The sequence below is a fragment of the Somniosus microcephalus genome, chromosome 4 (assembly GCF_052327205.1).
Source record: "Somniosus microcephalus isolate GS21.2 chromosome 4, FLI_Smic_1.0, whole genome shotgun sequence".
Classification (NCBI taxonomy): domain Eukaryota; kingdom Metazoa; phylum Chordata; class Chondrichthyes; order Squaliformes; family Somniosidae; genus Somniosus; species Somniosus microcephalus.
The window spans coordinates 13,198,572-13,218,271 of record NC_140990.1 but is presented as its reverse complement, the minus strand read 5'-3'; the positions used below and the strand labels follow the sequence as shown (position 1 = coordinate 13,218,271).

At 50.2% G+C, this 19,700-nt stretch overlaps 1 protein-coding gene across 1 annotated transcript; it reads right to left on the bottom strand.

Moving 5' to 3' along the window:
- Positions 1 to 5,685: 5,685 nt before the first annotated feature.
- Positions 5,686 to 17,227, bottom strand: LOC147118321 (uncharacterized). The gene is made up of 3 exons (XM_085984380.1): positions 13,074 to 17,227; positions 7,090 to 7,281; positions 5,686 to 6,102 (listed from the first exon to the last, which is right to left on the bottom strand). The coding sequence occupies exons 1-3, from the start codon at positions 14,458 to 14,460 to the stop codon at positions 5,699 to 5,701; spliced, it is 1,983 nt and encodes a 660-aa protein (XP_085840506.1). The 5' UTR covers positions 14,461 to 17,227; the 3' UTR covers positions 5,686 to 5,698.
- Between the last annotated feature and the right edge of the window lie 2,473 nt (positions 17,228 to 19,700).

The following is a 19,700-nucleotide window of genomic DNA, read 5'->3' as shown; positions in this document are numbered from 1 at the left end:
AGGCTCGAGGGGCCGAATGGCCTACTCCTGCTCCTATCTTCTATGTTTCTATGTTTGGTGCCGGGTTTGAGGTCCTGGTCTTCAAAACACTCTCTTCCTCAGGCGACCGAAGGCTGCACTGGCACACTGAAGGCGATGTTGGACTTCGTCATCGACGTCTGCCCTTGTTGACAGTAGGCTCCCGAGGTAGAAAGGGTAGCTTGTTTCTACTTCACATGACTTTGACCTTCAAGTTGGCAGTGGGCGCCTTTGAGGTTTTAATAGGAAGCTTTCAAAAAATTTGTAAAAACCACAACTGGACCATTGCACAGATTAAAAGAAAAGGTTGGCACACACAAGAACTGGGAGTAAGAATTAATTTTTATTTCAACGATCAATACATAACTGCTGCCTGTTAGGATTTCACGACAGATCGGTCCAGAGAATCCGATACACAGATAGGGTTTAAAGTGCCTGGGTATTGGTTCATGAGCAAGTCTCTTGCCTTAAATTAGTTCTCCCTCCCTTTCAGCCTTAGCTCAGTGGGTCTCTCTTCCTCTCTCTCTGTCGCCTCAGAGTCAGAAGGTTGTGGGTTCGAGCCCCACTCCAGAGACTCGAGCCTCCTAATCCAGGCCTGACACTCCCCGGTTATCAATACTGAGGAAGCGCTGCACTGTGGGAGCCGCAGTACTGAGGGAGCGCCGCACAGTCGGAGGGGCAGTACTGAGGGAGCGCTGCACTGTCGGAGGGGCAGTACTGAGGGAGCGCCGCACTGTCAGAGTGGCAGTACTGAGGGAGCACTGCACTGTGGGAGGGGCAGTACTGAGGGAGCGCCGCACAGTCGGAGGGGCAGTACTGAGGGAGCGCCGCACTGTCAGAGTGGCAGTGCTGAGGGAGTGCTGCACTGTCGGAGGGGCAGTACTGAGGGAGCGCTGCACTGTGGGAGGGGCAGTACTGAGGGAGCGCCGCACAGTCGGAGGGGCAGTACTGAGGGAGCGCTGCACTGTGGGAGGGGCAGTACTGAGGGAGCGCCGCACTGTCAGAGTGGCAGTGCTGAGGGAGTGCTGCACTGTCGGAGGGTCAGTACTGAGGGAGCGCCGCACTGTGGGAAGTGCTGTCTTTTGGGAGGAGACGTTAAACCGAAGGCCCCATCTGTCGTCTCAGATGAACATTAAAGGTCCCACTGCCACTATTGGAAAAAGAGCAGGGGGGGAGTTACCCCCAGTGTCCTGAGGCCAATATTTATCCAACATCAGTAAAAACAGATCATCTGGTCATTATCATATTGCTGCTTGTGGGAGCTTGCTGTGCGCTAATTGGCGGCCGCGTTTCCTACATTACAACAGCAACTACACTTCCAAAAGTATTTCATTGGCTGTAAAGCGCTTTGGAACATCCCGAGGTCGCGAAAGGCGCTATAGAAATGCAAATTTGTTTTTTTCTTTCTTTCATTCTTTCTGTCTTTCTTACTTTCTTTTGTTCCACTCTGGTAGGGGGTGGGTGGAGAGAGAGAGAACCTGAACCCCACCCCGCCCCCCCCCCCCCCCGCCACCACCGCCATCTCAACTTGGCCGAGATGAGGAACTCGCCCGATGGGTATTTCCCTGCTGTTGCGTCACTAGCCCTCGAAGACGTGCCCTCCCTCCCCCGGCGATCCTTTCCTGCCAGTCGTCACCGCCGCCCCCTGCAAAACTGCACGCGCCATCGCCGCGGGAACCGCCTGGCCGCCATCCTATCTTTCAGCCGGAGGGCGAGGTCAAGAGGCTGCCCGTTGCTCCGCTGAGACATCGTTTCAGTGGACCTCCTGGCAAGGAGATCCGATCCTCAGTTATACCGTCCCTTCCTCAGGGGAAGGCCGTAGCATCGTGAGGCACAGAAGGTGGCCCATTGTGCCCGTGTCCGGTGATACCAAATAATCGGCCAACACCCTTGCCTCTCTCTCGACCCCCCCCCCCCTCCTCCGCCTGTGATGGCAGGAATGACGTATGAGGAGAGATTGGGTCGATTGGGCTTATACTCGCTGGAGTTTAGAAGAATGAGAGGGGATCTCATTGAAACTTATAAAATTCTGACAGGACTAGACGGACTAGATGCAGGAAGGATGTTCCCGATGGCCGGGGTGTCCAGAACCAGGGGTCACAGTCTAAGGATAAGGGGTAAGCCATTTAGGACAGAGATGAGGAGGAATTTCTTCACCCAGAGAGTGGTGAACCTGTGGAGTTCTCTACCACAGAAGGCGGTTGAGGCCAATTCATTAAATATATTCAAGAAGGAGTTGGATATATTTCTTAAGGCTAAAGGGATCAAGGGATATGGGGAGAAGGCAGGGACAGGGAACTGAGTTTGGATGATCAGCCATGATCGCATTGAATGGCGGAGCAGGCTCGAGGGGCCGAATGGCCTACTCCTGCTCCTATCTTCTATGTTTCTATGTGATTTGTCACGCTGCCTGTCCGACATCTAGTCCTGGAAGAGCAGAAATGTCCTCCGATTAAATATCGGGAAGACCGATGCCTTTGTTTTCGGTCCCAGCCACCGACTCCGCCCCGCTCCCTGGCCACTGTCTGAGGCTGAACCAAACCGCTCACCACCTTGGCGCCCTATTTGACCCCGAGATGAGCTGCTGACCACCCCCCCCCCCCACCGTGCCCTCTCCATCACCAAGACCGCCTACCTCCACCTCGGTAACATCGCCCGTCTCCGCCCCCCCTGCCTCAGCTCACCCGCTGCCAAAACCCTCGTCCGGGCCTTTGTGACCTCCAGACTCCGACTATTCCGACGCTCTCCTGACCGGCCTCCCACATTCCACCCTACGTGAACTTGAACTCATTGAAGACGCTGCCGCCCCCGTGTCCGAACACACACCAAGTCCCGTTCACCCCGGTCGGTGCTCGCTGACCTACATTGGCTTCCGGTCCAGCAAAGCCTTGATTTTAAAATTCTGGGCCCAATATTTATCACTCAATCAACATCACTAAAAAAAAAGGACTATCTGGTCATTATCACATTGCTGTTTGTTGGAGCTTGCTGTGCGCAAATTAGCTGCTGCGTTTCCTACATTACAACAGTGACTCCACTTCAAAAAGTACTTCATTGGCTGTAAAGCGCGTTGGGACGTCCTGAGGTGGTGAAAGGCGCTATATAAATGCAAGTCTTTATTTCTTTCAAGGTGCTATCTGATTTACGCTCCTCATGACATGGCTACGATAAAGGCACGATATAAATACAAGTTATTGGTACAGGTCGAGATATTTCGGTGTGACATGGTCCGATAGAAAAGTAAGCACGCTTAAAACCCTTAAGGGGTCCGATCACATGGAGAAGCATTGACCAATAGGAAAGCAGAAATGAGGCAACTTGTACGCCAATCCCTTGTCTCTGAGCTATCTTCCACTACATGGTTACCCCGCCCTGTCCCGCCCATCTTTCCTATTACTCCCATTGATTGGAGTCGTGGCTTGGATTGGCGTCTGGGCCTGATTGGCCACTTGCCAACCACTTGCTTGAGAAAGGTTTGACCCAAATTTCAGGTGGGGGAAGGGATTGGGGGGGAAACTGCAAATCACTCCGAATGTCATGTTGAGATTTACACGGATAAAAGAATTCATTAGCGTGGTTAGGGACTGGCCATACGACCCTCTCATTTACCTCAGTATTAGTGGTTTATCGATTGGCTCCTGCTTCTTTAAACCACGCCCCCCCAAGTCATTGATTGGCCCACACTTCTGATTACAAGATGTGGGCATCGCTGACAAGGCCGGCATTTATCGCCCATTCCTAATTGCCCTCGAGAAGGAGGTGGTGAGCCACCTTATACAACTGAGTGGCTCGCTGGGTCATTTCAGAGAGCAGTTAAGAGCCAACCACATTGCTGTGGGTCTGGAGTCATTATCGGCCAGACCGAGTAAGGGCGGTAGATTTCCTTCCCCGAGGGACATGAGTGAACCAGATGGGGTTTTACGACAGTCCGATAGTTTCATGGTCACTGTCACCATTACTGACACGAGCTTGTTATTCCAGATTTATTTAATTAACTGAAATTAAATTCCCCAGCTGCCGTGGTGAGATTTGAACTCACGTCTCACGGATCATTAGTCCAGGCCTCTGGATTACTAGTCCAGTGACATTACCACTACGCTACCGTACCTGATATTGAGCTCAGTAAAATGGTCACTGATTGGCCCATGCTTCTGCTGCGCCCCAGTAACATGGTCCTTGATTGGCCCATGCTTCTGCTGCGCCCCAGTAAAATGGTCCTTGATTGGCCCATGCTTCTGCTGCACCCCAGTAAAATGATCCTTGATTGGCCCATGCTTCTGCTGCGGCCCGGTAAAATGGTCCTTGATTGGCCCATGCTTCTGCTGCGCCCCAGTAAAATGGCCCTTGATTGGCCCATGCTTCTGCTGCGCCTCAGTATAATGGTCCTTGATTGGCCCATGCTTCTGCTGCGCCCCAGTAAAATGGTCCTTGATTGGCCTATGCTTCTGCTGCGCCTCAGTATAATGGTCCTTGATTGGTCCATGCTTCTGCTGCGCCCCAGTAAAATGGTCCTTGATTGGCCCATGCTTCTGCTGCGCCCCAGTAAAATGGTCCTTGATTGGCCCATGCTTCTGCTGCGCCTCAGTATAATGGTCCTTGATTGGCCCATGCTTCTGCTGCGCCTCAGTAAAATGGTCCTTGATTGGCCCATGCTTCTGCTGCGCCCCAGTATAATGGTAGTCGATTGGCCAACTGCTGCTCAGTTGCGCCAGGAAAACGGTTATGGATTGAACCCCGGCTTCTCAATTACCTCAGTCTAATGGTTTGCGATTGGCCCGGCCTCGTTGCTTTACCACAGTGTGGCAATTATTGGCACACAACCCTTGCCCTCTTCAAAGGGGACTGGAATACAAAGGGGTGGAAGTTATGTCTCGGCTGTACAGAGATTTGGTCAGACCCCCATCTGGAATAACCGCGTTCAGTCCTGGGCGCTGCAACTCAGGAAGGCTGTATTGGTCTTGGAGTGGGTGTGGCACAGATCTACCAGAATGATACCGGGGCTGAAAGGGTTAGACTATGAGGACAGGTTGCACAGACTGGGCTGGCATTCCCTCGAGTCTAGAAGATTAAGGGGTGATCTAATCGAGGTGCTTTAAGATGATTGAAGGATTCGATTGGGTAGCTCGAGAGAGAAACTCTTTCCTTTTGGTGAGGGGAGTCCAGAACAAGGGGGGCATAAGCTTATAATTAGAGCCAGGCCGTTCAGGGGTGATGTCGGGAAGCATTTCTTCACACAAAGGGTTTGTGGAAATCGGGAACTCCCCTCTCCCGAAATAGCTGTTGAGGCTGGGGGGTCAATTGGAGCGTTCAAGACTGAGATCGATAGATTTCCTGTTGGGTAAGGGGATCGAGGCAAGGCGGGTAGGCGGAGTCAAGATACAAATCAGCCAAGAGCTCAACGAATGGCAGAACGGGCTTGAGGGGCTGAATGGCCTCCTCCTGTCGTAGTATCATGCAGCACAAAAGGACGGCCATTCGGCCCATCGTGCCTGTGCCGGCTCTTTGAAAGAACCCATCCAATTAGTCCCATAGCCCTTGCAGATCTGCCGTTGTCCTTTTGCTGTGTTGTTCCAAATTGCCCCATTTCACCCCTCAAGCCACCCCATGGTAGTGAGCTGATCCTTGCGATAGCCACCCCCCACCCCCTATCCCAAGGAGGCTCCCTCCTCCACCACCGCCCTCAGTAATCGTACTCGCAGATGTAATACATCCTCCGCGTGCAGTCCTTGTCCCACCACTTCCCGTCATCAGTGGAGACCGCGACACAATTCTCCCGCCGCCCGCCATTGGGCTGCCCAAGCCGGGGGTCCTGGTACCAGTGGTCAGATCGGGTCACCCGGTAACCGTCCTGGAAGATGTAGAGGCCCTCGTCCCGTCGGTCTGTCACGCCGATCCAGGCCGCCCAGTTCCCCGGGGCGAAGAAGGACTTGGTGTAGGTGGCCAAGGCCTCCATCTCGGTCGGGCCCCGGGGCATGGCCAGCCGCCCGCCGCCGACGCGGCAGAGCCGGGCGCTGTCGTCGAAAGTCTCGAAGCTCTTGACGCCCAAGAAGCACTTGGTGTTGATCCGGCGCCCCTTGGCACAGCCTGGGTGGAGAGAAGAAGGAGAACCGTCACCCAACTACCAACCAACCTCGAGACTTCTCGCATCTTCAATCCCATCGCCACCCCCCTTCTCATTTACCCCAGTAAAATGATCATTGATTCTCCCACAATTTCTGATTATCCACAGTAAAATGGTCACCGATTGGCCCACTGTTTCTGGCGTACCCCAGTAAAATGGTCACCGATTGGCTCACTCTTTCTGGCGTACCCCAGTAAAATGGTCACCGATTGGCTCACTCTTTCTGGCATACCCCAGTAAAATGGTCACCGATTGGCTCACTCTTTCTGGCGTACCCCAGTAAAATGGTCACCGATTGGCTCACTCTTTCTGGCGTACCCCAGTAAAATAGTCACCGATTGGCTCACTCTTTCTGGCGTACCCCAGTAAAATAGTCACCGATTGGCTCACTCTTTCTGGCGTACCCCAGTAAAATAGTCACCGATTGGCTCACTCTTTCTGGTGTACCCCAGTAAAATAGTCACCGATTGGCTCACTGTTTCTGATGTACCCCAGTAAAATGGTCACTGATTGGCCCACTCTGATTAACCACAGTAAAATGGTCACCGATTGGTCCACTGTTTCTGATGCATCCCAGTAAAATGGTCACTGATTGGCCCATTCTTCCTGATTAGCCACAGTAAAATGGTCACTGATTGGCTCACTGTTTCTGATGTACCCCAGTATAATGGTCACTGATTGGCTCACTATTTCTGATTGTACCTCAATATACTGGTCATTCATTGGCCCACTGTTTCTGATTGTCCCCCAATATACTGGTCACTAATTGGCCCACGCTTCTGATATACCCCAGTAAAATGGTCACCCATTGGCTCTGTTGCTCTTTAGGCCGTCCTGTAGGAATGCTGGCTCTTCCTACCACATTATGCCATTGGGAATAAGTCAGAGGTCAAAGTAATGATCGCTGCCCGTTGTCACTCCCCCCCAACCCATTCTAGGTCTCCGCTCACCTCGCAGCTCCCCAATTCCTTTCCGGTTGGTGAAGGCGGTGTCGGAGATGTTGTTAATGGTGCTCTCCACCACGGCGAGCTTGGCGTTGAGGCTTGAGATGTGGCTGGAGTAGACGGCGACCACTGCCTCCATGTTGTGCTGCCGGTTGTTCAACTGCTGGATGGTCACCTGTTGCTGGGTGACGCGTAATCCTGCCAATGAGAACAGAGGACTCCGTCGTCAAAGGCGACAACAACAACTCGCATTTACACAGCGCCTGTCACACCATTAAAAACGCCCCATGCTGCTTCACGGGAGCATAATCAAAAAAATATTTGACACCGAGCCACATAAGGAGATGTTAGGACAGATGAGGCAGGTTTTAAGGAGCGTCTTCAAGGAGGAAAGAGAGATAGCGAGGCGGAGAGGTTTAGGGAGGGAATTCCAGAGCTTAGGGCCTAGGCAACAGAAGGCACGGCCACCAATGGTTGAGCGATTATCATCAGGGATCCTCAAGAGGGCAGAATTAGAGGAGCGCAGATATCTCGGGGAGTTGTGAGGCTGAAGAAGATTACAGAGATAGGGAGGGGCGAGACCATGGAGGGATTTGAAAACAAGGATGAGAATTTTGAAATCGAGGCGCTGCTTAACCAGGAGCCAATGTAGGTCAGCGAGCACAGGGGTGATGAGTGAACGGGACTTGGTGCGAGTTAGGACACGGGCAGCCGAGTTTTGGATCACCTCAAGTTTACGTAGGGTGGAATGTGGGAGGCCAGCCAGGAGTGTGTTGGAATAGTCAAGTCTAGAGGTAACAAAGGCTCGGATGAGGGTTTCAGCAGCGGATGAGCTGAGGCAAGGGGCGGAGACGGGCGATGTTACCGAGGCGGAAGTAGGCGGTCTTGTTGATTGCACTGATATTAGGTTTGGAAGCTCAATGCAGGGTCAGAGTTCACAGGAATGAGAGCGGCCAGGTCAGAGGTCTCAGGAGTGAGGGGTAATAGAGCGAGAGGCAGGGTGAGGGACAGTGGGACAACGGCAGGTGGGGGGCCGAGTAACAGAGAGTTAGGGAGAATGACAGAGAGGGAGGGAGAGTGACAGAAAGGGAGGGAGAGTGACAGAGAGGGAGGGAGAGTGACAGAGAGGGAGGGAGAGTGACAGAGAGGGAGGGAGAGTGACAGAGAGGGAGGGAGAGTGACAGAGAGGGAGAGAGAGTGACCGAGAGGGAGGGAGAGTGACAGAGTCCGTCCTGATCCCTCAGTGATTTCCCTTTGCCCACTCGCGATCCCTCCCTGTTGTCCTCTCCTGGTTGCCCGCTGCCCCCTCTCTCACCGCCCACCGCACCACCCAACCCCATCGCCCTCACCCTCGCTCCTGTGCCTCGGTCTGTGCCCTGTGCTTACAGCTCACCAACAGCCGAGCGGAAAAACAAACAGGAAGACATAACATTGATCCTCTCTGAGCTGCCAGGCTGTGGAGGAAAGTTTAAATCACAGCCCCAGACATAGCACAGCCCAAAAAATCATCTAAAATATCTTGGTGAGAAACCGCCTCGGCCTCTCAGTCAAGTCTGTGTCCAGCTTCCTCTGACTGTCCATGTAGCTGTCTCTGCCCGTCTGTCTATCTCTGTATATGTCTCTCAGTGTAACTCTCTGGAGCTCAGTATGTGAATCTCTCTGAATCTCCATACCAAACACTGTACATCACTGTATGTCGCTCAATATCTCTCTGTATATCGGTCTCTGTCTCTCTGTAACTCTGTATCTCTCTCTCTCTCTGTATCTCTCTCTCTCTCTCTGTCTCTCTCTCTCTCTGTCTATCTCTCTGTCTCTCTCTCTCTGTCTCTCTCTCTGTCTCTCTCTCTCTATCTCTCTCTCTGTCTCTCTCTCTCTGTCTCTCTCTCTCTAACTCTCAATTCAATTCAATTCAATTCAAATGCTTTATTGGCAGGAAAGTTTACAGGGAACCATATTGCCAAAGCTTACATAAATAAAGTACAGTTTTCCAACACTCTGTAGGTGTCAAACAATTTTGAGCTTCGTTGGGTACATACAATATTAGTTTAAACAATATTAATTTTAAACAGTCGTTGAACAACGTTGGGTACATTCAGTATTAATTTTAAACAGTCCTCAGGTTGTGACATGTTGTTACATATTTGGCACCAAGGTATGGTCTGTCTCCTTCTCCCAGGACTAATCTTAATTTTGACAGGTCATCCAATTCTTTGAAATCTGGGGTTGTTTGGCTGAGCTTGTCAAATAATATGTTTCTTGTTGTGTTGAATTTTTCGCATTTTAGGAGGAAATGCATCTCTGTCTCAACCTCGCCGGCCAGACATTGATCACATATTCTATTCTCTCTAGGCTGCCAGGATTTCTTGTATCTTCCTTTTTCAATTGCCAGTTGGTGGTCGCTTAGTCTGTACCTGGTGAGGGTCTGTCTCTGTTTTGTGTCTCTGATGGTCGAGAGATAGTCTGCCAGTTTATATTCTCTTTTTAGGGCCCGGTAACATTCTAATCTGCTTTGGCTTTTGGTTATTTTGTTCCAATGTTCCAGGTAGGTTTCTTTGCATTGTTTAATGATTTGGTTCACTCGGATTGGCGTTTGGACGGCAGTGTTGGTCTGGGACTGGTCAGGGTCCGGCTGAGTAGGAGTACTTAGTTTCAGTAGCAGCTGACTCAGGGGACTCTTTTCTGGGTTTAGCTCTTGGGTCTGGAAGGCTTTAAAATGAAGGGTGTCTGGGGAGCTAGATTTGAGGTGATTTAGGAAGTTTAGTGCTCGTTTGTGGATGTTTATTATCAGTGGGTATCTGCCTAGTTCGGCTCTGCATGCATTTGTTGGTGTTTTCCTTTGGGTGCGAAGAATGCTTCGGCAAAATTCTGCATGTAGGGCTTCTATTGTGTGTTTTTCCCATTTAGTGTAGCTATGGTGTATCTCTGTATCTCTCTCTCTCTGTCTCTCTCTCTCTGTCTATCTCTCTGTCTCTCTCTCTCTGACTCTCTCTCTCTGTCTCTCTCTCTGTCTCTCTCTCTCTGTCTCTCTCTCTCTGTCTCTCTCTCTATCTCTCTCTGTCTCTCTCTGTCTCTGTCTCTCTCTGTCTCTCTCTCTGTATCTCTCTCTGTCTCTCTCTCTCTCTGTGTCTGTGTGTGTGTCTCTCTCTCGCTCTGTCTGTCTCTGTACCTCTCTGTCTCTCTCTCTGTCTCTCTCTCTGTCTCTCTCTCTCTGTTTCTCTCTCTCTGTGTCTGTGTGTGTCTCTCTGTATCTCTCTGTCTCTCTGTCTGTGTGTGTGTCTCTCGCTCTGTCTCTCTGTATCTCTCTGTCTCTGTCTCTCTCTCTGTGTCTGTGTGTGTGTCTCTCTCTCGCTCTGTCTGTCTCTGTCTGTATCTCTCTGCCTCTCTCTCTGTCTCTCTCTCTCTGTCTCTCTCTCTGTCTCTCTCTGTCTCTCTCTGTATCTCTCTCTGTCTCTCTCTCTCTGTCTCTCTCTCTGTCTCTCTCTGTCTCTCTCTGTATCTCTCTCTGTCTCTGTATCTCTCTCTGTCTCTCTCTGTCTGTCTCTCTCTCTCTGTCTCTCTCTGTATCTCTCTCTGTCTCTCTCTCTCTCTGTCTCTCTCTCTGTCTCTCTCTCTGTCTCTCTCTCTCTGTCTCTCTCTCTCTCTGTCTCTCTCTCTCTCTGTATCTCTCTCTCTCTGTATCTCTCTCTGTCTCTCTCTCTGTCTCTCTCTCTCTGTCTGTATCTCTCTGTCTGTATCTCTGTCTCTCTCTCTCTGTCTCTCTCTCTCTGTCTCTCTCTATGTATCTCTACCTGTCTCTGTCTTTCTCTCTCTGTCTCTCTGTGTGTCTCTCTCTGTCTCTCTCTCTCTCTGTCTCTCTCTCTCTCTCTCTCTCTCGGTCTCTCTCTCTCTGTCTCTCTCTCTGTCTCTCTCTGTCTCTCTCTGTGTCTCTCTCTGTCTCTCTCTCTGTCTCTCTCTGTCGCTCTCTCTCTCTGTCTCTCTCTCTATCTATCTATCTCTGTCTGTCTCGTTCTCTCTGTATCTCTCTCTCTATCTCTCTGTATCTCTCTAACAAAGCTGGGTGGGAATGTAAGTTGTGAGGAGGATGCAAGGATATCTACAGGCTAAGTGAGTGGGCAAGAACATGGCCACTTTGGTAGGAAAAATAGAAAAGCAGAGTATTTTTTAAATGGTGAGAGATTGGGAAATGTTGGTGTTCAGAGGGACCTGGGTGCCCTTGTACACGAATCACTGAAAGTTAACATGCAGGTACAGCAAGCAATTAGGAAAGCAAATGGTATGTTGGTCTTTATTACAAGAGGATTTGAGTATAAGAGTAAAGACATCTTACTGCAATTATACAGGGCCCTGGTGAGACCACACCTGGAGTATTGTGTACAGTTTTGGTCTCCTTACCTAAGGAAGGATATACTTGCCATAGAGGGAGTGCAACGAAGGTTCACCAGACTGGTTCCTGGGATGGGGGGATTGTCCTATGAGGAGAGATTGAGTCGACTAGGCCTATATTCTCCAGAGTTTAGAAGAATGAGAGGTGATCTCACTGAAACATATAAAATTCTTACAGGGCTTGACAGGGTAGATGCAGGGAGGATGTTTCCCCTGGCTGGGGAGTCTAGAACCAGGGGTCACAGTCTCAGAATAAGGGGTCGGCCATTTAGGACTGAGATGAGAAGAAATTTCTTCACTCAGAGGGCGGTGAATCTTTGGAATTCTCCGCCCCAGAGGGCTGTGGAGGCTCAGTCATTGAGTATAGTCAAGACCGAGATCGATAGATTTTTGAATATTGAGGGAATCGAGGGATATGGGGATAGTGCAGGAAAGTGGAGATGAGGTAGAAGATCAGCCAATATCTTATTGAATGGCGGAGCAGGCTCGAGGGGCCGAATGGCCGACTCCTGCTCCTATTTCTTATGTTTCGTATTTCTTATCATTCTCTGTATCTATCTCTCTGTATATTTCTGTCTCTCACTCTCTCTCTTTCTCTCTATCTTTCTTTATATCTCTCTGTATCTCCCTATCTCTCTCTCCGTCTCTCTCTTTCTCTCTGTCTCTCTATCTCTCTCTGCACCTCTCTGTCTCTCTCTCTCTCTGTCTCTCTCTCTCTATCTCTATCTCTCTCTCTGCATCTCTCTCTCTCTCTCTATCTCTATCTCTCTCTCTGCATCTCTCTCTCTCTCTCTCTCTCTCTCTCTCTCTCTCTCTCTCTGTCTCTCTCTCTCTCCCAGTTTCTGTCTCTGTCTTGGTCTCTCTCTAGCACAATCCCACCCTCTGTCTCTCTCTCTCTCTCTCTTTGTCTCTCTTTCTCTCGCTCTCTCTCTCTGTCTCTTTCTCTCGCTCTCTCTCTCTCTCTCTCTCTGTCTCTCTCTGTCTCTCTCTCGCTCTCTCTCTGTCTCTTTCTCTCGCTCTCTCTGTCTCTGTCTTTCTCTCGCTCTCTCTGTCTCTCTCTGTCTCTCTCTTTCTCTCGCTCTCTCTGTCTCTGTCTTTCTCTCTCTGTCTCTCGCTCTCTCTCTCTGTCTCTCTCTCTTTCTCTTTCTCTCTCTGCCTCTCTGTCTTTTTCTCTCTCTGTCTCTCTCTTTCTCTCGCTCTCTCTCTGTCTCTTTCTCTCGCTCTCTCTGTCTCTCTTTCTCTCGCTGTCTCTCTCTGTCTCTCTCTGTCTCTCTCTTTCTCTCTCTCTCTCTCGCTCTCTCTCGCTGTCTCTCTCTGTCTCTCTCTCTTTCTCTTGCTCTCTCTCTGCCTCTCTCTGTCTCTTTCTCTCGCTCTCTGTCTCTGTCTTTCTCTCGCCCTCTCTCTCTGTCTCTCTCTGTCTCTCTCTGTCTCTCTCTGTCTGTCTCTGTCTGTCTCTGTCTCTGTCTATGTCTCTCTCTCTCTCTGTCTTTCTCTCTTTCGCTCTGTCTCCCTGTCTGTCTCTGTCTCTCTCTCTCTCCCCCTCTCTCACTCTCTGTCTCTCTCTCTATCTCTATCTCTTGCTCTCTGTCTCTCTCTGTCTCACTTACCAAGTTCATTCAGTGCAATTTCAAGCTGAGAATGCAGCCCTGCAGCCTGGGTCGAGCCTTGTTGTTGTCCAGCTGCTGGTGAGGAGACCTCTGATTGTCCAGCCGGAGGTGCAGAGATTTTCGATTCTCCCACTGATGGTGCGGCGACCTCTGGCTGAACAACTGGTGCTGCGGAGACCTTCAGCTGTCCAACCAGTGGGGAGGAGATTCCTGGTTCTCCGGCCGACGGTGAGGAGACCCCTGACTGTCCAATTGGTAGTGCGGAGACCCCTGGCTGACCAACCGGTGGTGAGAAGACCTCTGGTTGTCTGGCCGGCGATGAGAAGACCACCAGTTGTCCAACTGGTGCTGAGGAGACCTTCGATTCTCCATCTGGTGGTGAGGAGACCTTTGATTCTCCAACTGATGCTGAGGAGACCCCAGGTTGTCCAACTGGTGCTGAGAAGACCCCTGGTTGTCCAACTGGTGCTGAGGAGACCCCAGGTTGTCCAACTGGTGCTGAGAAGACCCCTGGTTGTCCAACTGGTGCTGAGGAGACCCCAGGTTGTCCAACTGGTGCTGAGGAGACCCCAGGTTGTCCAACAGGTGCTGAGGAGACCTTTGATTCTCCAACTGGCACTGAGGAAACCCCAGGTTGTCCAACTGGTACTGAGGAGACCTCTGGTTGCCTGGCCAATGGTGAGATGACCCCGGCCTGTCCAAGTGGTGGTGCTGAGACCTTCGATTCTCCAGCGTCTGGTGGTGAGGAGATCCCTGGTTGTCCAACTGGTGCTGAGGAGACCCCAGGTTGTCCAACAGATGCTGAGGAGACCTTTGATTCTCCAACTGGTGCTGAGGAGACCCCAGGTTGTCCAACTGGTGCTGAGGAGACCCCAGGTTGTCCAACTGGTGCTGAGGAAACCTCTGGTTGCCCAGCCAATGGTGAGATGACCCCAGCCTGTCCAACTGGTGGCGCTGAGACCTTCGATTCTCCAGCGTCTGGTGGTGAGGAGATCCCTGGCTGTCCAGCCGGTGCTGAGGAGATCCCTGGTTGTCCAAGTGGTGCTGCAGAGACCTCCGATTCACCAGCGTCTGGTGCGGGGACCCCTGGTTGGCCGGCCGCTGGTGCGGAGATGCCTGGCTGGCCAGCGTCCGGCGCCGACACCTCGGATTGTCCAGCCGATGGCAAGGTTGCGTTCGCGTTCTCTTCCTGTTCTTGTTCTTGTCCCTGCTCACCCCCTTCTTCCCCTTCTTCCTCTTCCTCCTCCTCCTCCTCCTCCTCCTCCTCTTCTTCAGAATCCTCTTCAGATTCGTCTTCCTCCTCTTCCTCGCTCTCCTTCTGTCTGGTGGGACCGCAAACAGCGACCGAAGCCAGGAGGGCCATCAGGAGCAGAGGCTTCAAGTCCATCGCTGAGCTGTCCTAGACCCGTTTGACACAACGCTCTTTAGCTCCAACCACCTCAATCAAGTCCTGGCTCGGGGAACTTTACGGCCCCGCTCGCCCTTTTTATTTCCTCTCCCACTCTCTCTTCTCTCCTCCCCTTTCCTCCCGCCGCCACCTTCCAGAAGGTTATGTGTTGACTGACTGTAAGTACTGGGAGCGTCCCCAAAGGGAAGGCTTATTAACGCAGGATGTCCAAGCTGAGCCTTCTCTTCCAACGAAAATAATCGAGGTAGTCTAAACACAAGGATAAACATTTCAGCTACCGCCGTGGTTTCCTTGCATTCCCGTTAGCTGACTCAGATCCGGGAGGAATAATTTGTTCATAGAATCCCACAGCACAGAAGGAAGCTGACATAAATCTTGTCATTCATGTAGAAATGACTTATGAAATAATACTGGGTGGCCTGCGGGTGGCGCTGTCCAGGGAGAGTATAAATACTTGGGCACGGGCCCAGCTTGCTCAGGACATTCTTAACAGGAACTAGTGAAGGACCCAACTAGATCTCCATGTTGTAAAACAGTTGATTAAAGCTTTGTTTAACGCTTAGACCAAGTGCCTAGTAGTTTTCTTACATCAGAGGCCATTCAGCCCATCGTGCCTGTGCCGGCTCTTTGAAAGAGCTCTCCATTTAGTCCCACTCCCCTGCTCTGTCCCCATAGCCCTGCAAATTATTCCCCTTCAAGTGTTTATCCAATTCCCCATTGAACGTTATTATTGACTCTGCTTCCACCGCCCTTTCAGGCAGCGCATTCCAGGTCACAACAACTCGCTGCGTCAATAAAATTCTCCTCACCTCGCCTCTGGTTCTTTTGTCAATGACCTTATATCTGTGTCCTCTGGTTACCGACCCTCCTGCCACTGGAAACACCTACTCCCAATCTACTCCATCAAAACCCCCTCTTAATTTTGAACGCCTCAATGAAATCTTCCCCTCGAGGTCAGGGAGGGTCAGAATGGAGGGGTGCGGGGGGGGGGGGTGGTCAAAGAAGGAGGGTCGACTAACCTGGAGTGTCATTGTCATTGTCACCGCCTCTACCCCAACCTCGCAGGAAGAACAGCAGTGGGGGTGAGGTAGCGGATGGGTGGCAGAGAGAGAGAGAGAGACAGAGAGAGAGAGAGAGACAGAGAGAGAGAGAGAGAGAGAGACAGAGAGAGACAGAGAGAGAGAGAGACAGAGAGAGAGAGAGAGAGAGAGAGAGACAGAGAGAGACAGAGAGAGAGAGAGAGAGACCGAGAGAGACAGAGAGACAGAGAGAGAGACAGAGAAAGAGAGGGAGAGAGAGACAGAGAGAGACAGAGAGAGAGACAGACAGAGAGAGAGAGAGAGAGACAGAGAGAGAGAGAGAGGCAGAGAGACAGAGAGAGAAAGAGAGACAGAGACAGAGAGAGACAGAGAGTCAGAGCGACAGACAGACAGAGAGAGCGACAAACAGAAAGAGAGACAGACAGAGAAATAGAGAGACAGAGAAAGAGAGAGACGGAGAGGGAGACAGAGAGTCAGGGAGAAAGACAGAGACAGAGAGAAAGAGAGACGGAGCAAGAGAGTCAGGGAGAGACACAAAGACAGAGAGAGGCAGAACGAGACAGACAGACAGAGAGAGAAACAGAGGGACCAAGAGAGAGTGTGAAAGAGAGGGCGAGAGAGTCAGAAAAAGAGACAGAGAGAGTGACAGAGAAAGACAGAGAAAGAACGAGACAGATAAAGAGAGACAGATAATGAGAGACAGAGAGAGAGACAGACAGAGATTGAGACAGAGAGTGAGTGAGAGAGAGAGAGAGGGAGAGAGAGACAGAGAAAGTGAGTGAGAGAAAGTGAGAGGGAGAGAGAGACAGAGCGAGACAGAGAGTCAGAGCGACAGACAGACAGAGAGAGCGACAGACAGACAGAGAGAGCGACAGACAGAGAGAGAGACAGACACAGAGAAAGAGAGAGACAGAGAAAGAGGGAGTGACGGAGAGGGAGACAGAGAGTCAGGGAGAGAGACAAAGACAGAGAGAGGCAGAACGAGACAGACAGACAGAGAGAGAGAAACAGAAGGACCAAGAGAGAGAGTGAAAAAGAGGGCGAGAGAGTCAGGGAAAGAGACAGAGAGAGTGACAGAGCGAGACAGAGAGAAAGAACGAGACAGATAATGAGAGACAGAGAGAGAGACAGAGATTGAGACAGAGAGAGAGAGCGAGACAGAGAGAGAGAGAGAAAGAGAGATAGAGGGACAGAACGAGACAGAGAGTCAGAGAAACAGACAGACAGAGAGAGCGACAGACAGAGAAAGAGACAGACACAGAGAAAGAGAGAGACAGAGAAAGAGGGAGTGACAGAGAGGGAGACAGAGAGTCAGGGAGAGAGACAAAGACAGAGAGAGGCAGAACGAGACAGACACAGAGAGACAGACAGACAGAGAGAGAGAAACAGAAGGACCAAGAGAGAGAGGCCCTAAAAAGAGAATATAAACTGGCAGACTACCTCACGACCATCAGAGACACAAAACAGAGACAGACCCTCACCAGGTACAGACTAAGCGACCACCAACTGGAAATTGAAAAAGGCAGATACAAGAAATCCTGGAAGCCTAGAGAGAATAGAATATGCGATCAATGTCTGGCCGGCGAGGTTGAAACAGAGATGCATTTCCTCCTAAAATGCGAAAAATTCAACACATCAAGAAACATATTATTCAACAAGCTAAGCCAAACAACCCCAGATTTCAAGGAATTGGATGACCTGTCAAAATTGAGATTAGTCCTAGGAGAAGGAGACAGACCATACCTAGGGGCCAAATATGTAACAACATGTCACAACCTGAGGACTGTTTAAAATTGAGACTGTTTAAAATTAATATTGAACGTACCAAATGAAGTACAAAGACTGTTTAAAATTAATATTGTTTAAAAGTAATATTGTATGTACCCAACAAATGTCAAATCGATTGACACCTACAGAATGTTGGAAAACTGTACCTTTTTGCTATGTAAGCTTTGGCAATATGGTTCTCTGTAAACTTTCATGCCAATAAAGCATTTGAACTGAACTGAACTGAACTGAACTGAACTGAGTGAAAGAGAGGGCGAGAGAGTCAGGGAAAGAGGCAAAGAGAGTGACAGAGCGAGACAGAGAGAAAGAACGAGACAGATAATGAGAGACAGAGCGAGAGACAGAGATTGAGACAGAGAGAGATAGAGGGACAGAGCGAGACAGAGAGTCAGAGAAACAGACAGGCAGAGAGAGCGAGAGACAGAGAGAGACAGACACAGAGAAAGAGAGACATGAGAGAGAGAGTCAGGAAGAGAGACAGAGAGAGAGAGTCAGGGAGAAACACAAAGACAGAGAGAGGCAGAACGAGACAGGGAGACAGAACGAGACAGACACAGAGAGACAGACAGACAGAGAGAGAAACAGAAGGACCAAGAGAGTGTGAAAGAGAGGGCGAGAGAGTCAGAAAAAGAGACAGAGAGAGTGACAGAGCGAGACAGAAAGAACGAGACAGATAAAGAGAGACAGATAATGAGACACAGAGAGAGAGACAGACAGAGATTGAGACACAGAGAGAGAGACAGAGAGAGAGATGGAGCGAGAGAGTCGGAGAGAGTCAGGGAGAGAGACAGAGAGAGAGATGGAGCGAGAGAGTCAGGGAGAGACACAAAGACAGAGAGAGGCTGAATGAGACAGAGAGACAGAACGAGACAGACACAGAGAGAAAGACAGACAGAGAGAGAGAGAAACAGAAGGACCAAGAGAGAGAGTGACAGAGAGAGAATAGAATATGCGATCAATGTCTGGCTGGCGAGGTTGAAACAGAAATGCATTTCCTCCTAAAATGCGAAAAATTCAACACATCAAGAAACATATTATTCAACAAGCTAAGCCAAACAACCCCAGATTTCAAGGAATTGGATGATCTGTCAAAATTGAGATTAGTCCTAGGAGAAGGAGACAGACCATACCTTGGGGCTAAATATGTAACAACATGTCACAACCTGAGGACTGTTTAAAAGTAAGACTGTTTAAAATTAATATTGAACGTACCAAATGAAGTAGAAAGACTGTTTAAAATTAATATTGTTTAAAAGTAATATTGTATATACCCAACAAATGTCAAATCGATTGACACCTACAGAATGTTGGAAAACTGTACCTTTTTGCTATGTAAGCTTTGGCAATATGGTTCTCTGTAAACTTTCATGCCAATAAAGCATTTGAACTGAACTGAACTGAACTGAACTGAGTGAAAGAGAGGGCGAGAGAGTCAGGGAAAGAGACAGAGAGAGTTACAGAGTGAGACAGAGAGAAAGAACGAGACAGATAAAGAGAGACAGATAATGAGAGACAGAGAGAGAGACAGACAGAGATTGAGACACAGAGAGAAAGAGAGAGAGAGAGACAGACAGACAAAGAGAGAGAGACAGAGAGAGCATGACAGACAGAGATTGAGACACAGAGAAAGAGAGAGAGAGAGACAGACAGACAAACAGAGAGAGAGACAGAGAGAGCGTGACAGACAGAGATTGAGACACAGAGAGAAAGAGACAGAGAGAGAGAGACAGACAGACAAACAGAGAGAGAGACAGAGAGAGTGTGATTCCAGAAGGGGAAAACCTCACTAGCAATGACTGCCACTAAATCATCAATCAGAAATCCCGGGTATTTCCCCTGTGGAGAGAGAATGCAGACTCAACAGGCCCCTTCCACACACTCACGCACTGCGCCTGAGACAGGGGCTGCACTGTGAGCTCCGGGGCAGATTCACTGACCCCGCTCTGTTCCTGCTGTTTACAGGGACCTGCGGAGGCAGGCAGTCAAAACAAGGTCAAAACAAACTCAAACAGTCTGCTTCTCGTCAGCCAGTCAGTGCCAGGGCAGGAGTGGGCAAGCTCGGGCATGGTGACCACTGTTATTTATATGCTGCACATACACAGCCTCTCGGGAAAACAAGAACTAACAGGAGCATGGGCAATGGAAAGTGTTACACAGAGGTCGGGGCTAGAATAGAGGCAGCTTTACTCTGTATCTAACCCCGTGCTGTACCTGCCCTGGGAGTGTTTGATGGGACAGTGTAGAGGGAGCTTTACTCTGTATCTAACACCGTGCTGTACCTGCCCTGGGAGTGTTTGATGGGACAGTGTAGAGGGAGCTTTACTCTGTATCTAACCCCGTGCTGTACCTGCCCTGGGAGTGTTTGATGGGACAGTGTAGAGGGAGCTTTAC